This window comes from Chinchilla lanigera, unplaced genomic scaffold, assembly GCF_000276665.1.
Source record: "Chinchilla lanigera isolate Chin_1 unplaced genomic scaffold, ChiLan1.0 scaffold00019, whole genome shotgun sequence".
NCBI classification, from domain to species: Eukaryota; Metazoa; Chordata; class Mammalia; order Rodentia; family Chinchillidae; genus Chinchilla; species Chinchilla lanigera.
This window is the reverse complement of record NW_004955420.1, coordinates 12,318,269-12,338,058: the sequence shown is the minus strand read 5'-3', so window position 1 is coordinate 12,338,058 and position 19,790 is coordinate 12,318,269. Positions and strand designations below refer to the sequence as shown.

At 55.7% G+C, this 19,790-nt stretch overlaps 1 protein-coding gene across 15 annotated transcripts in view; it reads left to right on the top strand.

Annotated features, from left to right (window-relative positions):
• The first annotated feature begins 82 nt into the window (after window positions 1–82).
• Tnk2 (tyrosine kinase, non-receptor, 2) overlaps window positions 83–19,790 on the top strand; it is a 35,514-nt gene continuing 15,806 nt past the window's right edge. For 4 of the 15 annotated variants that reach the window (XM_013513548.1, XM_013513542.1, XM_013513540.1 and 1 more), the window contains exons 1-2: window positions 12,781–12,909; window positions 19,099–19,279. In XM_013513548.1, coding sequence (XP_013369002.1) covers window positions 19,117–19,279 — 163 coding nt within the window. In that variant the 5' untranslated portion in view covers window positions 12,781–12,909; window positions 19,099–19,116. Of the gene's footprint in view, window positions 555–12,779; window positions 12,910–15,434; window positions 15,796–19,098; window positions 19,280–19,790 lie in introns of those variants that run through there. The other 11 variants (XM_013513541.1, XM_005383112.2, XM_013513544.1 and 8 more) reach the window with 7 other exon arrangements.

Sequence of the window (19,790 nt, the reverse complement as noted above, 5' to 3'; positions counted from 1 at the left end):
GGGCGAGGCTCGCGCCGGGGTGCAGGAGCGGGGGGAGGGGAGCCCGCGCCGGCTGCTGCGGCCGCCGGAGCCTGGGGAGGGTCCCGAGAGTCCCGGCGAGCCCGGGGAGGGGACGTGGGGCAGCTCCGCACACCTGGGGCGCGAGGCGGTGGTCCTAGGGGAGCCCCCGGTGCGGCGCCCAGAGGTCGTGGGCAGGGCTCGGCTGGTGGGGCCCTGGGGGCCTGAAGGAGAGGGGCGTCCGGGGGTGCAGGAAGCAAACTGGTTGCCTGGGGTGCAGGAGGGACAGGTGGTTCGCGCGGTGCAGGAGACGGTCTTGGCCGGCAAGGAGTCTCAGCAGGGAGCGGGGCCCCCAGAGGGCCCCGGGACCCGAAGGCGCAGGCGGAGGAGGAGGTGGTAGCTAGGATTCCCGTGGGGAGCGCGAGATGTAGGTGCGCGGGGTGTGGGCAGCTGCGAACTTGAACGCTGCTGTAAGCCGCCGCCCGGGGACAGGCAGTGGCTTGCGGGATCATCTTCTACCTCGCCTGGGCTTCACGGAGAGCAACTGAAAGCGGCAGGTAAGGATGCCTGTTCTGATCTTTGCTGGAGGTGATGTGTTTGGCGGTGCGGAACAGCAGGACTCCTCTGCCAGTCCTGTACCACCGGCCCCGAGACGCCGAGGACCTATGTTCCAGTCTAGACTGGACGTGCATCGGCCTGGGTGGCTGCCGGGTCGGGGCACAGGGAAGCGAGGGGTAGCCCAGGGCTGAAGTTGCAGGCACACAGCCCCCAACTCCCTGCCAGTCTGCTGGCGGAACTGGGGGTGCCCTGTGCAATGGCTGGTGTGGTGCAGTCAGCAGGGGTCGCCTCTGGTCCTGCAGAGAAGGAAGAGGGCCGGAGGGCTGCCAGCTTGGAGGCTTACCCTGTGGGTCACGTGGGCCCAGTGGGAGTGTGGCAGCCAGTGGTGTGGGCAAAAGCTTGATTGCCCTGCCACGAGGTTTTACCACGGTTGGTTGGTACTGAGGGTCCCGCGCGACACATGAATGGTGGGCAGGAGAGTGGAAGCAGTTGGTGAGTGCTGTCTCTTAAGTGAGACCTGGAATGCCGGCCTGAAAGGGGTGACAGAGGCGCCCTGTACCGCTGGGCTGTGGACATGCAGTGGAGGTGCCAAGTGGGCACCTAGGTGCTGTGGGTTCAGCACCTGCCAAGACCTGCTTCAGGGTACCGGCCAGGTAGCGGGGCTGGATTTGGCCTCCTGGTGCCAGGGCTGCCTGTGCCTGGCTTCCTCCGGCTGTTCACCTCTTTCCCAGCGCTGTCAGGGCTCTTGCTTCTCTGGCTCTCGGGTGGGGAGGGATGCACAGTCCCTGCCTGCCTTGAGGTTTTGGCCTGGATCCATCTCTGGTCTTGTCTGTGGTTGGCTCTGAAGTCCCCAGACCCTGTCCTGCACCACACTGGGTAGAGACTGCACTGCCCTGTGGGGGCAGAGGGAGTGGCCGTGGTGTGGTGGCTGAGAGTTCAGAAGAGCCGGTTAGCCTGCTCCTGGCAAAGCCAAACTCGTCTGTCAGCTTCATCCCGTGCCTGTCACGCTGCCTCCCAAACACTCACGCACCGGAAGTTCAGATTGGTGTCCTCGTGCCTGGCTCTTCTGGAATGAGCAGGGTAGCTCTGGTGCTCTGGCCTCAGAGGAGAGAGTTGTCAGTTCTCAGCTCATTCCTGCAAGCAGACATCTCCATCCGAGGGTTAGAGGATGACTCTTGGACTTGAGGTGGATGCGGAGGAGAAAGGCTTTGGCATCCTTGAATAGATCTGTTTTGATCTGGTGATAGCGCTCACTAGCTGTGTCACCTCCTTGGGTAGGATAGTGCCCTGGGCTTCGGTTTCCTGTCTGCAGCTACCTAGGCTCTCCCTACAGCCGGGTCCTGAGTGCCCGGAGCCCTGGCCAGCAGATGCTGGGGAGGTGGCCTCAGTGCTCCAGGACCTCAGTGACCTTGATTACCTAAGCCCAAGATTATCCTCCCTGTGTGCTTATCCTGGAAGATGAGGTGTTTTTGTTTTTGTTTTTACTAAGCTTTGCTGAGGTGTAATGACATAGTAAACTGTACATCCTTAAAAGCTACAGTGTAATAAGTTTTAACATGCACGGACCTGTGAGACTGCCACTGGATCAAAATAGTGAACCTGTTCTGTGCTCCCAAGCCCCCAGCAGTTTTCTTTTGTACCTTAGGCGTCCCTCCCACCTCTCTTCTGCTGTCTCCCTTGCCTGCTAACAGACTGGTTTGTTTTCTTATCCTCTGCCCATGTTTGTACTCCCCAGCCATTTGTGTAAATGGAAACCAAATAGTGCGTGCCCTTTTTTGGTCTGGCTTCTTTCATTCAGCCTAATTATTTTGTATTTTATTGTTACTAATTTTTTTTGTCTTTTTGAGACAGTGTCTTGCTATGCAGTTCAGGCTGGCCTTGAGCTCACTTTGTAGCCCAGGCTGGTCTCAAACTCATAACAATCCTCCTGCCTCAGCCTCCAGACTACTGGGATTGCAGGCATGTGCCATCATGCCTGGCCACCTAATTATTTTTAATTCACCTGTGCTGTCTCGTATCTCAGTATTCCTTCCCTGTATTGCTGAGTAGTCTGTTGCCACAGCCACCTTATCCATTTACCTGGCAATGAGTTGGTTTTAGTTTTTGGTACTACAATAAAGCTATTTGTGTTAGCCTCTGTATGGATATATGCTTCCATTTTTCTCAGGTAAATCCCTGGGACTGGCTAGTCTTATGGTAGGTGAACATTTAACTTTTTAGAAACTGCCAGATTGACTGATGGTGTTACCACATAATATGTATCATTTTTATGTTTTAATGAGCCAGTTAAATAAATTTTTAAAAAGTAAGAAAATATTTAGTCTAAAAAAATAGCTAGACAGAGTCCCATGTTCCTATAGCTCAGGTAATACAGGAGGTTAGCTGGGATACAGGAGCTTGAAGCCGGCCTGAGCAACAGAGCAAGAACCTGGACTAGGAAAAAAAAAAAAAAAGCCGGGTATGGTGGCACACATATGTAATTCTAGCAATTGGGAGGCTGAGGCAGGAGGATTGCCACAAGTTCAAGGCCAGCCTGGGCTACATGGTGAGTTCATGGCCAGTTTGGAATATATATCAACATCTTGTCTCAAAAAACCAAAGCCAAAACCAAAACCAAAACCAAACCAAACCAATTCCCCCCAAAAAGCCAAACCAAACCATGTCAGACAGTTTTCCAAAGTGGCTGAACAATTTCATATACTTATGAACACTTTGTATGGTTAGTCTCCTTAATTTTAGACATCCTCTGTCTAGTGGTATCTGACTATGGTTTTAGTTTGTGTTTTGTCAGTGACTAATACTGAGCATTTTCTCAGTGCCTGTTTGCCATGTGTGTCTCTGGCACTGGATCTGTTCAGTGTGCTTACCCATTCTTTTTTTTTTTTTTCCCTGGAACTGGGAATCGAACTCAGAACCTTGTGCTTGCCAGGCAAGCACTGTGCCACTGAGCTGTATCCCTAGCCCCTGCTTACCCATTCTTAACTGGAGATTTTTCATGTTGAATTTTGAAGACTTCTTTCTCTATTCTGGGTGTAAGTCCTTTATCAGATATATGATTTGCAAACTTCTTCCGGTCTGTGGCTTGCATTTTAATTCTCTTAGCAGTATCTTTTTGAAGAGAGCTTTAATTTTTTTGTTTTTCTTGTGGTTTTTTTTTGTGTTTTTTTTTTTTGTCTCGCTATGTAGCTTTGCAAACTGGCCTTGAATTTACTCTGTACCTCAGGCTGACCTTCAACTTGAGGCAATCGTTCTGCCTCAGCCTCCTGTAGCAGCATATAGGTTTTCTCCAATTTTTTTCAGACATATCCTTAAATATTATGTTTTTTGATGCTGCTGTCAATAGTATTGGTTTTTATGGCATTGTTTTTTCTATCTTTAAAAACTATTTCTAATTAATTTTTTTTCATTGGTGGGGCTTGAGCCTAGGGTCTTCTGCATGATAGGCACATACTGTCATAGAGCTGCATTCCCAGCCCTAAAACTATTCTAATTGTGAAAAAATACATACATAATTTACCATTTTAGCCTTTATGAATTTTAAAGTTTAGTGATACAAATACATTCATAGTATTGAATATTATGCACCGTCATCCCCAGAACTCTGCTTATGTGTCCTCTCCCACCTGTATTGGGAGCTGAATCTCGGGGCCTTGTGCTGAGCTACATCCTCAGCCCTTTTTTTATTTATTTATTTATTTATTTATTTATTTATTTATTTATTTATTTATTTAGTCTTTGTGAGACAGGGTCTCACTTTGTAGCCCAAGCTGGTCTTGAACTCACAATGATCCTCCTGCCTCAACCTCCCCAAGTGCTGGGATTACAGGCGTGCACCACCACGCCTGCCCCTCAGCCCTTTTAAATGTTTTATTTACAGTGTTTTGAAACAAGGTCTAAGTTGCCATTGCTGGTCTTGGAGTTAGGATCTTCCTGCGTCAGCCTTCCAAGCAGCTGAGGTTACAGGCATATGTCACTACGTTCAGCTACGTGTTTATTTTTTAAATCTCACACATTATTTTTTTTGGTAGAAGCTTAATTTGACTCAAACACCTCTGCTCTCTTGAAGGTATGGACTGTAGTTCTAGGAACTGTTCTAGTCCAGTCCAGGGCCAGGCAAACGTGAGGAGGCTCTGTCTCCTAACCTTGCTGCCGGCCCACAGTCACCCCTTAACGTCTTGTCCTGTCTCGCTTGGGGTTCATCACTTCACTTCCTCCTTTATGAGTCAGAGCCTGCTTTTTCTTTTTTGCCTGTGCCTGGTAATTTGTGATTAGATGCCAGGTAGCGTGAGTTTTTACCTTGTTGGTTGTTGGATAGTTTTGAATTCCTGTAAATATTCTTGAACTGTGTTCTGGAATGCATTTAAGTGGTTGGAGGCAGTTTTCCCCCTCTGGGGTCTGGTGTCAGGGTCTGGTAGGTGGGACCCGAGCTCTGCTCAGTTGGGCTGATTGTTCACTGTGGGGCAAGGCAGACCCTCGGTGCACTCTGCCTGTGAGCACCCGGGCTTCCTGTGGCCACCTTCTCCCTGGTCTGGGGGCTCTGCACGTTCTGGGACTGATGCGGGGCGGCGGGCTGCATCCCTTGACCTTAGCTCCATCTCCTCAGCTTGGGGAGCTTTCTGGGCTCAGCTGTGCGCTCTCTCCTGGGCCGTAGCCTTGACCGCTGTCCGTTATTTTCTGATGTCTGGTGGCGTTGTGGACACTTTATGTCTTCTGTCAGGAGGGTAAATCTGATCCCTGTTACATAATCCTGGCCAGTGAGATGCAGACGTGACTACATTCCCACCTCCACATGGTTTCTGTCTTCCCTCCGTCCACTCCAGATGTGTCCATTTTAATCTTTACTCTGCTCTCTGTGCTTACTTTATCATAAAGTAGCAAGCCATGGTGACTTTCCCGTCTTATACAACTTTTTATTTTCCCTGAAATTGCTTTTCTTCATCTGTTTATTTATTTACTAATGTATTTGTTTTTAGAGACAAGTCTCACTATGTAGTGCAGGCTGGCCTTAAACTCACTGCATCGCCCTGGCTGGCCTCCAACTTACAGTGATCCTCCTGCCTCAGCCTCCTGAGTGCTGGGATTATAGCCGCGTGCCCTGAAAGTGCTTTCTCTCCCATGTTTGGCCTGCTGGGGATCAAATCCAGGGCTGGGTGTGTGTGCACCAGCACTCTGCCACTGCGCTGTTTACCTCCAGCCCTGCTTAGTGTTCAGGGTCTTTCTATCAGTCACGGTCTCCAGGTGCTGTGTGTGTTTCAGGATGGCGTTCTGGTGGGTGGCTTGTCCAGTATCTTACTGAAGATGCTTCTTTCAGCCTGAGGCAGTGTAGACCACTGGTGCTGAGCCACTCCCTCGGGGCTCCTGCGCCTCCCTCTTCTGTTCCTACCTCCCCAGGGCTTTGCTGTGGCTCGGGAGCGCCTGTCTTCTGGAGTTTCCTGAGGAGTGCGTTAGGGCAGTAGGTTTTGGGGCCATGCCAGCCTGACACTCGATCACTCAGTTGATGATCAGATGGATACAGAGACCTAGGTTGGAAATTGTTTCCCCTCAACACCTTGAGGACCTTACTCCATTACCTCTTTGTCCTGGAGTTCAGGCTGCAGTCCAAAGCCATCCACATCCTTTGTGTGGCATTAGTGTGCTGTTTAGATTCCGTTTTACCCCAAGAGACAGTCTGCAGCTCACTAAAGAAAGTCCTCCGAAGAAGGCCTGACAAAACAAATACGTTTAGAGGTCTATGTTGTATGTATGTATTTATTTATTTACTTTTTTTTTTTTTTTACCAGGAATTGAACTCAGGACCTTACACTTGCCAGGTAGGCACTTGTGCTGCTGAGCTATATCCCTGGTCCTTCGTTTGTTTGTTTGTTTGAAGACAAGGTCTCTTAGTGTATTCCGCACTGGCCTTGAAATCACTTTGTAGCCCAGGGTGGCCTTGAACTGGTAGTGATCTTTCTGCCTCCTTCCCATGTACTGGGACTACAGGTGGGCCGCCATGCCTGGTTAGAAGTCTACTTTTTTTTTTTTTTTTTTGTGTGTGTGTTTGGTTTTTCTCTGGTACCGGGAATCGAACTCACAACCTTGTGCTTGCCAGGCAGGCGCTGTGCCACTGAGCTAAATCCCCAGCCCCTAGAAGTCTACATTTTAAAGAAGGGGAAAAAAAAGAAGTTCAGATAAGTGGAAAAAAACCTACTAAGAAAAAAAAAAAATCCTCAGAATCAATTTCTTGGGATATTGGTATACACGATTTCTCCATCTGCTGGCATTAATGAGACTTATCAATGAGGATTGTTACCTGAGTAGTAAGTAGCTGCATAAAGTGATGTCCAGGGTCATGGTCTGAAGGGTGTCCTAAAAAAGTGGTCCATGTCAGCAGTGGAGAGGACGTGTGAAAGTGGTCACGGGTGGCCAAGACCCGTGACTGGCCCAGTGACAGGCTCTCTCCAGAGCGGTGGACCCGCTGAAGAGGGTTCGAGATACGGTACCTGGTCTCACATGGACCAAGTTGATGAAGCGCTCGGGCTGGGGCCCACGCATTGGCCATTTCCAAGTTCTTGAAGATTTTAAAGCTCAGTAGGGCAAGGACCCTGCACTGCAGCGCTTAAAGAAGACCTTTGCTCTGCCGAATGTGCATTTGGACCCATGGCGACAGCAGTGCTGGGGAGCTTGTTAGAAACAGGCTGGGTCTGTGGGGCCAGGATCTGCGTTGTGATTGATGTATGCACTAAAGTTTGCAGCCAGTTGGGTGGTGCGGCACTGTGGGAGACTGAGGCAGGAGGATTGCAAGTTTGAGCCCAGTCTGGGCAACTTAGTAACTTGGCAAGACTGCCTCCAAAAAAAAGGTGAGGATGTAGCTCAGTGCAGAGGCCTTAAGTTCAGTCCCCAGTGCGGGGGGGGGGGGGGATCTACTCATTTATTCCTGCAGCAAGGGCTTCTGAGCACCTGCTGTGGGCCAGGCTGTTCCAGGAGTCGGGGTAGGTCTGTGAGGTTTTCGTCTGCCGTCTTGTTTGTAAGTTTTCATTCCTGTCCTCATTTGGAGGACACGACGTTTATGACCCTGAGGACCTTCATGAGCGTTCTGGCGCTGAGGTTTTCTCCTGCCGTCTCACACCGGAGTTTTGTGTCAGAGGTTAACCCAGGCAGGCAGACTGCAGTGCCTGTGGCCTTGCTGGCAGTTCCGGAGCGTGAACTGGTGGGCCGCTGTGTGGGAGCCCCCAGGGTGGCACCCTTACATCTTCCTTGGCCTGGTGGGGGTCCCTAGAGAAGACACTGCAGTCTCCTGCTCGGGGTGGAGGCTGTGTGTCCTGGGAGCAGGTCAGGAGGGGAGCTGGGCTCTTGCTGTACCTCTGTGCACAGCTCTGGCTTGGAACGTCGTGTCCCCTGCCATGCCACTGCGCAGAGACCTTGAGCTAATCTATGCAGGGCTGTCCCCTGCCTTGGCAGGGTGGTGGACGGGCAGCCACCTGGTTGCTGAGTCCAGAAGAGAAACGGAAGTCTTACTCTTTCTCAGTTGCTTGTAACTACTGCATTTTGGGGTTTCCCTCTCTGCACGCCCTTTCTTGGAGAGGCAAATGGGGCTGCCCGTTCATTCAGAGGCCTTTGGAGGGTTTGCGGGGTCAGTGGTCCCTCTCACCTTGAGCCTTATGACCAAGTCTGCTGTCCTTGTCACTGTCCCGTCTGCTTTTCAGCTTCTAAACTTTTGTCATGGTTGCTTCCTCTGCCTTCTACCATTCTCCCCAGCCTTAGGGAATTATGCCATTAAAACAAAAACAAAAACCTCTTTTTTGAAATTACCATTTTGGCTGAGTTTCAGGAAGGAATGAAATTTGCATGCCTGCAAATCTACTGTCCTCCTGGAACTCCTACCCCTCCCCTCCTTTGAGACAGGATCCCCGTAGAAAGTTAAGGCTGGCCTTGAACTCACTATGTAGCCCAGGCTGGCCTCAAACTTGCAGAAGTCCTCCTGCCTCAGCCTCCCAAATGCTGGGATTACAGACGTGCACCACCACGCCCAGCTTCTGTCCCCTTTTTTTGGGGGATGCTTTTTGAGACAGGGTCTCACTATGCAGTTCAGGCTGGCCTTGAGCTCACTTTGTAGCCCAGGCTGGTCTCGAACTCACAATAGTCCTCCTGCTTCAGCCTCCTGAGTGCTGGGATTACAGATGGGTGCCACCATGCCCGGCTACTGACCCCTTTTAAACTGCCTCACAGAGCCCATGCAGTGTCAGTCACTCAATGTCATTACAGGGTCCAGTGTATGTTGAACATGATGCTGTGGTGGATGTGAGACTTCCACTCTATCCTCTGTAGGTCTGTATCTTTGCCAAGCAATTTCATGTATGTGGGTCAAATACTGGCTTTGCCTTTTGCTCTTTGGGTGGCCCTGCTCATTCAGAGGCTCAGTTTCTCATCTGAAATCGAGGGAGAATCTAGGATAGTAAGGAGTGTTTCAAGTCCATCAGTGAAGATGAAGCTTTCACTAGAGAGCTTGTACACAGTGTCATCCTGAGGACACAGACTGGGACCTCGTGCTCCTTTGACGCCCCCTGGAGCCGCTGGCACAGGGTAACCACCTAGTAGGTACCTGGTGAGCAACGGAAGGGGGAGGTGCGGGAGGTTTGGCCTGTTCTCCCTTGTGCAGCTGTGCCTTCTGGGAGCCCGAGGTGGGTGTGGCCAGACTGCTACTTCCTGTTTCTGTGTGCCACCAAATGAGGGGAGGCCCCTGCCCGGGCCTCCTGACCTTGGCAGCACCCTGGGTGTTTGCTGGGCCCCAGCTCCTGGGCTTGGTTCCGTGTGACAGCCCCTCCCCTTCCTGCTCTCGTGTGGTCCCTGGTCAAATGCACGGGCAGGATGCGATGAGAGGCAAGGTCAAGTCCCAGCACTTCTCTCACTCCAGGCTCTCCTGGCCCTCCAGCCCGCAGGGGTCACGCGTGCCGGGCCCCTGGGGTTCGGCGCGGATGCGGTCTGGCGCAGTGAGCTGTGCTCCTGCAGGGTGACTGTCCCACGGGGCACAGCCTGGCATCTCCGTGCTGCTCCTCCCCTCCCCACTCCAGGCCCAACAATGGGCCCTTCAGCTCTGGGCTCAGCAGAGGGTGGGGGTGGTGAGGCTTGAGCCGGTGGCAGGCAGGGTGACTGCTGGGTAGGCTGTGCCAGCCCCGGCTGCTGGGAGCCACACGGCGTCCTTCCCAGCCACCGCCCTCCCTCCTTGGAGTCGCTGCTGGGCCGTTGTGTCCGATGGCTCCTGGGCTCCTGGGCAGTGAGAGGCAGCGCCCTGCAGCTGGGCACCCCAGCCTGGACACCAGCAGGTGTGCACGGGCACGAGCCTGAGCAGCCCAGGAGCCCGTCCTCCACCCCATCCTGCAGTGTCTGTGTGCGGGAGGATGTCCAGGAGCGCATTAGCACTCCGAGCACCCGTCTCTGGGCGGCAGGGTCGGCAGGCCGCCTTCGGATGGTGGAGTAGAAGCAGCTTGGCGTGGGGGGGTTCAGCGTGGGCGGTGTCCCTGCGGGGTGCAGCAGGCACCTTGTCCTCTCTAACGGTTACGCCTCCTCAGGCGTTGGGAGGTGATGAGGTCAGAGCCCATGGCATGTGGGGTCACCCTGCTTCTCCCCCGCTTGCACCCCAGGTCCCCCCGCTGCAGTCTGAGGAGGAGGACACCTCTGTGGGTGGATGCTGTGGGTTCAGGCCGCTCTCTGCCTGAGGGACTGAGCTGCCCTGACCTCAGGGCCTGGAACAGGAGAGACTGGGATGACGACAGCCGCTCTCCCTAGGAAGGCACCGGCTTCTCTGGACCAGAAATAGTGGGGAGGGCGCCGGGCTTGTTCCTGGTGTCTGCTCGGTATTCAGGTGGCAGCAGCACACAGGACAAGAGGCCACCTAGTCCACGGTCTGACCAAGGCTGAAGGCCTCTTCGTCAAACCTGACCAGGTTGCTTGCCAAGCCTGGTTCCTTGAGAGTGTAGACCACAGTGGAGGTGGATGCACAGGGCTCCCTCGGTAAAATCATGCCCTGCTGCAGAGGGTTTCAGGGGCAGTGACCCTTTACGGATGGGAGCGTTAATGTCTAAGTACTTCTGTGGTTTCCGACCTACCCTTTCATGTGCTTATACTGCCCTTGTTTATAAGAATTCCTTTAAAAAGCAGTTTGAGGACCTGGTGCTATACAAGTAACCATTTGGGGGTAGGAAATGGGAATACATTGAAGAGATGGCATTTGATTGGGGTCTTGAAGGGTGTATAGGAGTTCATCTTGTAGATAAGAATGCCACAGAGAATAGCTCAGGGACATTAAAATGAAGGCCAGGTGTGTCCAGGGAAGGGCAGGTATTTGCTGTGGCTGGGATGTAAACACACTGGAAGGGAATCGAAAGAGGTGGAGGCGAGACAGGCAAGGCATGCATCCTGCCAGGCCTGTGTGCCCACGGGGTTACTCAGCGGAGTTCCTCAGCACGCGAGCGGGGCAGGGACCGCAGGTCCGTGTTTGGGTGACGATAACAACAGGCAGCATGTTCTAAGTGTTGTTCCCAGTGCTAGTCGTTCTCTCACTGACTTGAAAGAAGTGTCCTGGCGCATGTTTGTGGAACCTAGTGACCGCACTCCACCTCCTGCTGGGGACGGGTGCATGAACACATTTTAGTTCTTTTTACCTCCCTTCCCTCCCTGTTGACACTTCACCACAGCCCTGGGAGGGAGATTCTGCGTATCCCCACTTTCCAGATGGGGAAGTTGAGGCTTAAGGTTAAGTGATTTGCCCAGATGTTGCCCGGCTAGGAAGTGAGACTCCAGCCCAGGGCTGTCTGATCCCGGGTGGCGAGGACGGTATGGTATCGGTCGATGGGAGGGTGCCGAGTGCCGAGCTGGAGGGGAGCCTGGAGGCCGGGACCTGGGTGGGTGGGGTGTCCTGGCTTTGGCGGCCTGTGAGGTTTGCTTCCCATGCAGGAGCAGAGGCGGGCTGTAGGGGGGGTGACGGCCCCCTAGGGACCTGGCACCTCGAGGTCTCTGAGAGCACAGGCGCTCGGGTCTAGAGACAGCGCCGGGTGGCAGTGGCGCTCTGGGAGGAAAGGAGGTGACCGCAGGGAGAGGAGAAGGAAAGGTGAGGTCACAGTGTAAGGAAATGCTACAGTCCAAGAGGGCAGGCAGGCTGTCCCCAGGCCGCGGCTGCCAGGCCCCAGGAGGGAGGGTGTGGGCCACCCTGTGTGTGTGTGTGTCTGAATCACTTCCCTCGGGTTGTGGAACGGGCCTGGCCTTGGTGCAGATGCTGGGCCCCTGGGCGCAGAGGTGGGTTGCAGCTGCCCAGTTGGTAGGTGTGACTCGGGGACGTGGTGGGTGTGACGTGGAAGGCAGGGTGGTAGAGTCTCCCCAGTGTGCCCCCCGACTCTGGGCTTGGAGAAGAGGTGGGCCGAGGCGGGAGGGCCCGGCCTGGTGGGTTGGCTTCTTTTCCCAAGAGTAGGGCAGGGTATTTTGGGACTTTCCTCTTGGCCGGAAATCCAGAGTCAGGTCTGCTCCGCGTGGACTCATCCCTGGACGCGGAGGGACACAGGGGCCAGGGGAGCGGATGCTGAGGCCCTGTTCCCAGCGGCTCTGGCTCCCCCTAGCTGTGTGGTGTGGGGGGACGGAGCTCCTGCAGACCAGGGTGTTGGGCCGGCCCCAAATCCCAGGGCTGCTTGGGGTACTGTGGATGGCACAGCAGGGAGGTGTTGGGAGGTGGGACCTCTGGCGCTCGAAGTGCAGGAAGCAGGAAGAGGGATGGTGCAGGGCGGATGGACCTGGCGTTGTCAGCCTTGGTTTCCTCACAGGCTGCTGATTGCAGGGAGGCAGGATTCCCTTCTGCCCAGCAGTGTCTAGCACCAGTGTTCGGCACATCCCTGGCCCCTCCCCACGTGGCCCTCAGGGCAGAGCTGGGGCGAGGAGGGCGCAGAGGAAGGAGGACTGCTGAGGCCGAGGCGAGGGGCTGGGTGAGCGTGGTGACGCCCACCCAGGAGCACGCCGGGGTCTTTCCTCAGCCTTGTGGCTGGTGGGGGCCCTCAGCATCTCCTTCCTTAGCCCCCGGGGAGGTGGAGGGGCCCTGAGCTCAGCCCTAAATCCACGAAGGAGCCTGTGGCTGCCCCCCACGTCATGTGCGTGAGAGGTTGTGTCCCCACACCGTGGGCACTTTGGGCTCCCACTGGAGGAGGGGCGGAGCCTCTGCAGCAGGACTTCCTGCCTGTCCTCCCCCCTGGGCTGGGCAAGCTCTGCTGTGTGGGCAGGCGCGGGAGTGGGCATGTGCGGGACGCAGGTCTGAAGTCACCAGGGCCAGCCCCGGTGTCCTGGCCCACGCTCCCGGGCGTGCAGCCAGCCCTGACCCAGGGCGGTCAAGACCAGGAGGTGAGGGGCGGGGCTCCGGGGCGGGGCCGGCAGGAGGAGCCAGGGGCCTGCAGGTGGAGCCTGGGTCCGTCCTTGGAGCAGGCGGGTGGAGGAGAGTCTCAGGCCTGTGGGGCGCAGACTTCTCGGGATTGGCCCTGGAGTCCCCGAGCCTGCCTGCACCGCGGAGCTGTGGGTGTGGGCAGTGAGGGGAGGATCTCCCTCCACCCGAGGGAGGCGGCTTCCCAAGGTGCAGAGGGTGGCGTTATATCCCGTTATATCTCGCTGCCTGTTTGAGAGGCTTGACTGCCTGGGGGTTGGTGCACCAGAGGCCCTGGGGCTGGAGGCTGGAGCCTCCCCCCTAGGGTGCTCGGTGGGCCCCCTCCCACGCAGGACAGTGCGGCGGCTGAGCTGCTGGAGGGGCGGGTGGCGCTGCTGTGCCTCCCTGGCTGGCTGATCCGGTACAGGCTCCGGGAGAGACAGCTGCTTACCAGCGCCTGGTGGGGGTGAGGAGGGCTGACAGGTAGGGGACAGCCAGGTACCGGCAACCCGGGCCCCCTCTTCTGCCCCCTGAAGCAGCTGCCAAGAATGTGGGCTGTTCCTGGCCACAGGGCGGATCTGCGGGCGTTTGTGTATGTGCAGGTTGTGGCGAATTAAGGGTACTGGCCTCGGCCCCGCTGTGCATGGCCCATTGGGATTTAAGCTGCCCTTTGGACCTTCTACATCGTCCCCTAGGACCCTGGAACGCACTACTCAAACCTGGGTTCAGTCTTTCAGGGGAGCTGAGTCGATGTGTCCTGGACACTCCCACTTTCTGGCCAACTGAGTCTTTATATCAATCCAGTTATCTCTGTTTTCTTTGGAAAACATGGACACCCTGTGTTTGGACTGCCTCCCTTCCCCTTGGAGATCATGCATTTCCTTTTCTGGACGGCAGAGGGCGGTAACTGACAGGAGAAAAGGCTTTGCCGGCAGAAAGGTCAGCTTGTTTTCCCGGGCAGGGAGGAAGGGTTCAGGAACTGACTTGGCTCTGACCCCCAAAACACGTTGCTTCTCTTCACAGCCTCCCACAGTTGGAATTTTGGGCACGCTGCTAGGGATTGCCTTCATTAGGCATCCAAGGGGTCAGCCAGGCGTGAGGTTCTGCTGGATTTGGGGTGCTGATGGTTCTGGCGTGCCTAGGCTTTTTAATCTGGCCATAGTGATCCCAAAGCCCTGTCTTGCAGTAGATGGAATATCCCTGCTTGACTTCTCCCCTAATCCCTGGTCCCTGGTCTGCTTGGGGCTGGTGCCTGATGGAAGCTTGGTCGTAGAGAGAAGCACCTGAGGGCGTGGTCTGCACCTGGGAGGAGCCAGCTCCCGGCATCCCTGTGACCTCTGGGACTGTCTCGTCCTTTACACCAGCCTCAGCCCCAGACTGGCTCCCTCCACAAGCTCCGGGTCATGTGTGATAGAGTGCTGGGGAAGAAGGACTGATTTCTGGCTGCCCCCCGCCCAAGTCAAGAAGGAGTCAGCTGTCCTTCCACACCCCAAGGAGGCCCAGCACTGGAAGAGAGCCTGGGATGCTGACTCCCCAAAGCCTCACCCACCTGCCTACCCTGCAGGCAGCTGGGGCTCCCTGAGCTGGTGGCAGCTGGACAGGGACAAGAGAGCAGTGTTCCAGACACAGGGGCTGCTGGGGGCTGGGGGCTGGAGCAGGAAGGACTTCCTGCAGCTGTCAGGTGTGTCTGGGGCCCGGAGCGAGGGGGCTCTAAGAGCAGCTGGCGCCCTCTGAGGAGGGGCAGAGGGACCATTTGTCAGCTCCTGGGATGTAGGGGCCTGCGGGGCTTCACGGGGTGTCTCCAGTCCCCTCAGCTCTCCCAGACGGAGCCTGCAGCCTGGGGTCCTGCAGCTTTGGGGTGGGCATCCAGGCAGTGGCCTCGAGGCGTGTGGTTTGGAAGGGTTTTGGACCTGGGCCAGCTGGCCTGAGGCAGCGGCACCCTGATGTTGTGGGCAGAAGAGAGGCAGCCCCAGGGGAGGGGGCGGAGAGCTTCACCCCACCCCGCCCCGGCTCTTGGCTGGACTGCCCCACACTGGCAGGCTGCCAGCCTCCTGTTTCCGTCAGGCACCAGGGAAACGGGGCCACATTAGGGTCTGAGCCAGGAGACACCCAGCCAAGGCTTAGACTTGGTGGTAGTAGTTGGGAATCTCCAAAGATCTGTCCACAGTGTCCAAGAAAGACTCCGGGGTCCAGCCCCCAGGCCGGGCTGTGTTCCAGCCTGCACAGCCCCAGCAAGCCCCTGTGGGCCTGCAGCCCTTCTTCTCTGAGCTCTGGGAATCACGGAGCCCCCACCCTGCAGTCCCAGGATCTGCCCTGCAACTGTGAGGCTGCAGTGGAGGCAGAGACAGGGGGCCTTGTCTGGTGTGCAGGGAGGCGTGGGGGGCGGGGGCTGGGAGGAAGAGCGCCCCCCACCTCTTGGCAGGGATTCAGAGAGGTCCTTTTCCAGCAGTGTCAGAGCTGCTCAGCTGGGGAGAGGGGGGGGGGAGGAGGAGGAAGGCGGTACAGTCGGGTGGGGGAGCCAGGGAGTCGGGCTGGAGCTGTGACCACTGCCCGGAGAAGACAGAACGGGCAGAGGACTCGGGCTGCCCGGTCAGGCCTGCAGCAGTCCATAGGGGCCATCCCTTTCTTCTGCTTCATTTCCTAACCCCCCGGTGGCATCTGGGGGACTCCGGGGACAGATTCTGGCCAGCCTCTCTCTGGACAGAGCATAAAGCTCAGGAGTGGAGGCCTTTGCTTGGCCACTTCCTGGGCCGTGGCCCCAGTGACCTCTCAGGGCGATCAGCTCTGTGGAGATGCCGGCAGCCCGTCGCTTCCCCGGCCTGGAGCTGTCGTTCCCTCTCCTGGCCAGGCTGCGGAGGCAGCTGTACACCGTGAGTGGGGCTGGCACTGGTCCTTGTGGGGCAGAGGGACCACAGGGGTGACTGGGGGACACCGCCCGAGGCGGGGCTGGGGGATGGACGAGGCAGCGGGGCAGAGTGGCCTTTCTGTTCAGGCCAGCTGTTGGTTCTCATTGGTGTGCGTGCTAGCAAGTGTGTGCGGGAGCTTTTCACATGTGCATGTTCACGTGTTGGACACAGGTGTGCAGACGCGCCCGGGGCTGGAGACCGAGCCGGGAGGCTGCAGCTGGGTGTGCGCTGTGTGCAGGACTGTCAGGTTCTTCCCCCCTGGCCCCTATGCAGCAGCCCCGTTCTGGGGTCGCGGAGTAGGGAGGGCATGGGCATCTGAGCAGCGTTGAGGGAGAGGCCTCTGAGGAGCCCCAGCCTTGGCCACCAGGGCAGGGCTCTGAGCTGCCTGCAGGCACCAAGAGCAGGCTAGGCTCGAGAGCCCAGGACTGGGCATGGGGTGGGAGAGCAGCTGTCCTGCGCTCTGCTTGCCTTGGTGGGGAGTAGGGGCCCCCATCTTGCAGAGCTCCATAGCCAGCAGGGTCCCCTTGCTGCAGGACAGGGCAGGGGGAGTGGAAGTGCTGGCCGGTGCCGTCTGCCCGGCCGCGCACTTCACAGGGCACCTCCGAACTTTGTTCTGGGAAGCGCAGGGCGCCGTGTGCTCCTGCGCTGCGCTGTTGCTGCTGCTGCTGCTTCGTCTTTTTTGTAAACAGACGGTTTTGTTGAGGATAAATAAGACAGCTGAATGTTTGGAGCTGGCATATAGGCAGCAGAGCTGTGAAATATTAGCTGTTGTTTTTATTGTTGCCCTTCTTAAATAAAATTAAAAGCATAACCTTTAACCGTGTGTAGAGTCAATCAACAGCACGCCTACTACGATATGTAGGAGAAACGAAAGTAGCGTAGAGCACACTGCGGTCTGACCCGCGGGCGCCCCAGGTGACAGGCAGAAGCAGCCAGGCCCCAAGTCTCAGGCAGGACAGCACAAGGGCGGTGTGCACAAGTGCTGACAGAGAGGGGCAAGGCCACTGGAAACAGGGCCACTGCCTTCGCTGGTACTTTTCCAAAGAGTGGACTTGTGCTGTGTTTGCTATGCTCCAAAGTCCAGTTTTCCCTCAGTTTACCAAATACCATTTCAGGAAAATTCAGCACATGTTAAAACCACCAAAATATTTTCTTGTTCACATATAAACTGGAGATTGACTCTGGTGTGGATGGTCATACACAAGTTTTTACCTGTGTGAACCACATTGCATGGGACTGGGGTAGTGTTTGAGACTGTCCCATGCCTCGCTGGATAATTTGTATTCTTCTCCCCAACTCCTCACTAAGAGTGCTGAGCCCTCCCCCTGCCAACCACCATGACCATCAAAAATGTCCTCTGGAGGAGTGTGACACCCTCCCAGAGACCATCCAGTGAAGGGTTACAGCTTAAAGCTTGGAACCCCCAGCTGGCCCAGCTGCCTGGCCCAGTCGCCTTGGTAGAAGAGCCAGGGTTTGAACGGGGTGCTTCTCGTGGCATTTGTCGCTCTGTGCTGCCCTGAGCTGCCTGGGAAGCGCTGGGCTCCAGGGACCGTGTTGGCAGGACCACTGGGAGCTGCGACAGGAGGCTTCTGCTGGGTGTGGGCTGCCAGCGCCCGCCTCCTGCAGTGCATCTATTGAGACGAGAGTCAGGATGAGGCCACCATGAGCTCGTGATGCGGAGCTCTGGCCCCAGCCGGGGTGGCTGGCCTCTTCCCTCACTCTGGTCTTCCTTGGTGGCAATGGACCTGGGATTGGCCTGGCCAAGCCTCGGCTCTGAGATGGGACCGGGATGTGTTTGGTGGCCGGGGGGTCAGGCTACTTAGCTTGGAAGATGCCACTGGCCTCTTTTTCTGGACCAAAGAGAGGGTAGGCCAGAGATCACACACTGGCACCCACCAGCTGATTGGAACCTAACAATGGATTGGTTTTCTGGGGGAGCTCAAACGTGAACTAGTTAACATTTAAAGGTAGGAGAAAGATGTAAGTTAAGTGAAATCCAGAAACAGGATGGATGGTAAAGATAATGTGAATATTTATGTGAGGCTAAACTACATTTCAAAAGGCACATACAAGATATTGGAGCCAAGCATGGTGGCATACGCCGGTAATCCCAGCACTTGGGAGGCTGAGGCAGGAGAACTGTCACAAGTTCAAGGCCACCCTGGGCTACACAGTTTAAAGGAAGCCTGAATTACAAGGTGAGATACTGTCTAAAAAACCAAAAAAAAGAGAAAGAAAAAAAAGTACGGGCAGCAGCTGGCTCTTGGATGGGGAGCTGATGGCTGTGTACATAGAGGAGGGAATCAGACTCCTTATGCCTTTTGAATATTTTACCACATGCTGCTTTTATTTTTTATATATATATATTTTTTGAGATGGTTTCACTCTTGGGTTGGTCTTGAACTCACTTTGGAGTAGCCCAGGCTGGTTTCAAATTCTCAGCAGTCCTCCTGCCTCAGCCTCCTGAGGGCTGGGATTACAGGCATGCTTCACCACGTCTGGCCTGTGCTGCTTTTAAAAAAATTTTTTTTGTACTGGGAATTGAACTCAGGACCTTGCGCTTGCTAGGCAGGTGCTTGTGCCACTGAGCTATGTCTCCCGCTTCTTTTAAAAAAATCAAAGGCAAGATTTCATGTATACATTCAGATGTCTGTTACTGAAAAACTGAACATCTTAATAGTACGGGGCCACAGTGTCTTGTGACAGCTGTTGGCAGGAGCTGAGCTTCCCATCACCTGGGGGGTCTGAAAGCCCACTCAGGTCCCCACCATCTTGTCTCAGCCTGTGTGGCCCTGTGGGCCCTTACTGGTGGCCCGTGGAGGGGTCTTTGGAGTGTGTGTCATGTGCTGGGAGGTCTCTGATCTGAGGAGCCCAGGGGTGGGTTTCAGGGGACATTGCAAACCCGTTTCTAATTGGAAGTTTAGGAGTATGAACGTGTCTCTCTTCCTGCAGAGAGAACTGATAGGCTCTTAATGAGGCTGTCAAAGGGCTTGTGACACGGGGCTTTGGGGCAGGTCAGGAACCTGCGCAGAGCGCTGACCTCAGGAGTAACGTGGTAGCCCGGGCTGCTCGGGCAGCCCTGCACCTTGTCTCAGCCACTCTCGGGCTACCCTGCTGCTCACAGGAGTGGGGGAAGTGCGGTCATCCGTTTTGGGGAGCAGGAAGGTGGACTGCACCCTCCCAGGGAGCCCCACTGTGTTACAGGGTGTTGCGAGCCGGCCCTGTCCCTTGTCCCTGAGCCGTTCCTCTGTCCTGTCCCGTCTGCAGAGGCTGGGGAGCACCAGCATGCAGCCCGAGGAGGGCACAGGCTGGCTGTTGGAGCTGCTGTCCGAGGTGCAGCTACAGCAGTACTTCCTGCGACTCCGCGATGACCTCAACGTGACCCGCCTGTCCCACTTTGAGTATGTCAAGAACGAGGACCTGGAGAAGATTGGCATGGGCCGGCCTGGTAGGTGGGACGTCGGCTTTGCTGTCTGTTCCTTTTGACACTTAGCTGCTCTGTTTCTGGATGGCCGGGCACATGGGAGAACCTACCCCCATGATCCGCAGGTGGCAGGTGGGCACTGCCTGCCTGTCCCGGGGGAGGGACGGCTGTGGATGCTGCCCATGGGGTGTGGTGGGACCTGTGCAGTTGTGAAGGTGAATTCAAGTTTAGGGCGCTTGGGCTGTTACAGCTTTAGCCCCCAGGATCATCTGTGCCCATTTGTCTGACTAGACGTTAGTTCGACCTGTTCCCTCCTCCTCTCTCTTCGTAAGTGGAGCCCCGGGTCTGCTCTATTCTTTCTGAGCACCAGTGGGGTTGATGCCCTGCAGAGGTGGAGAAAGAGGAGAAAAGCTCTCCGTTGACGTCTCCTTCCCTCCTCTCCCCTCTCTTCTAAGTTGAACTGATTTCTCTGTATTTATTGTAAGAGCAGTGGTTGTGGCACCTAGAAGTCTTGTCTGTTCTTGTAGAAACTTAC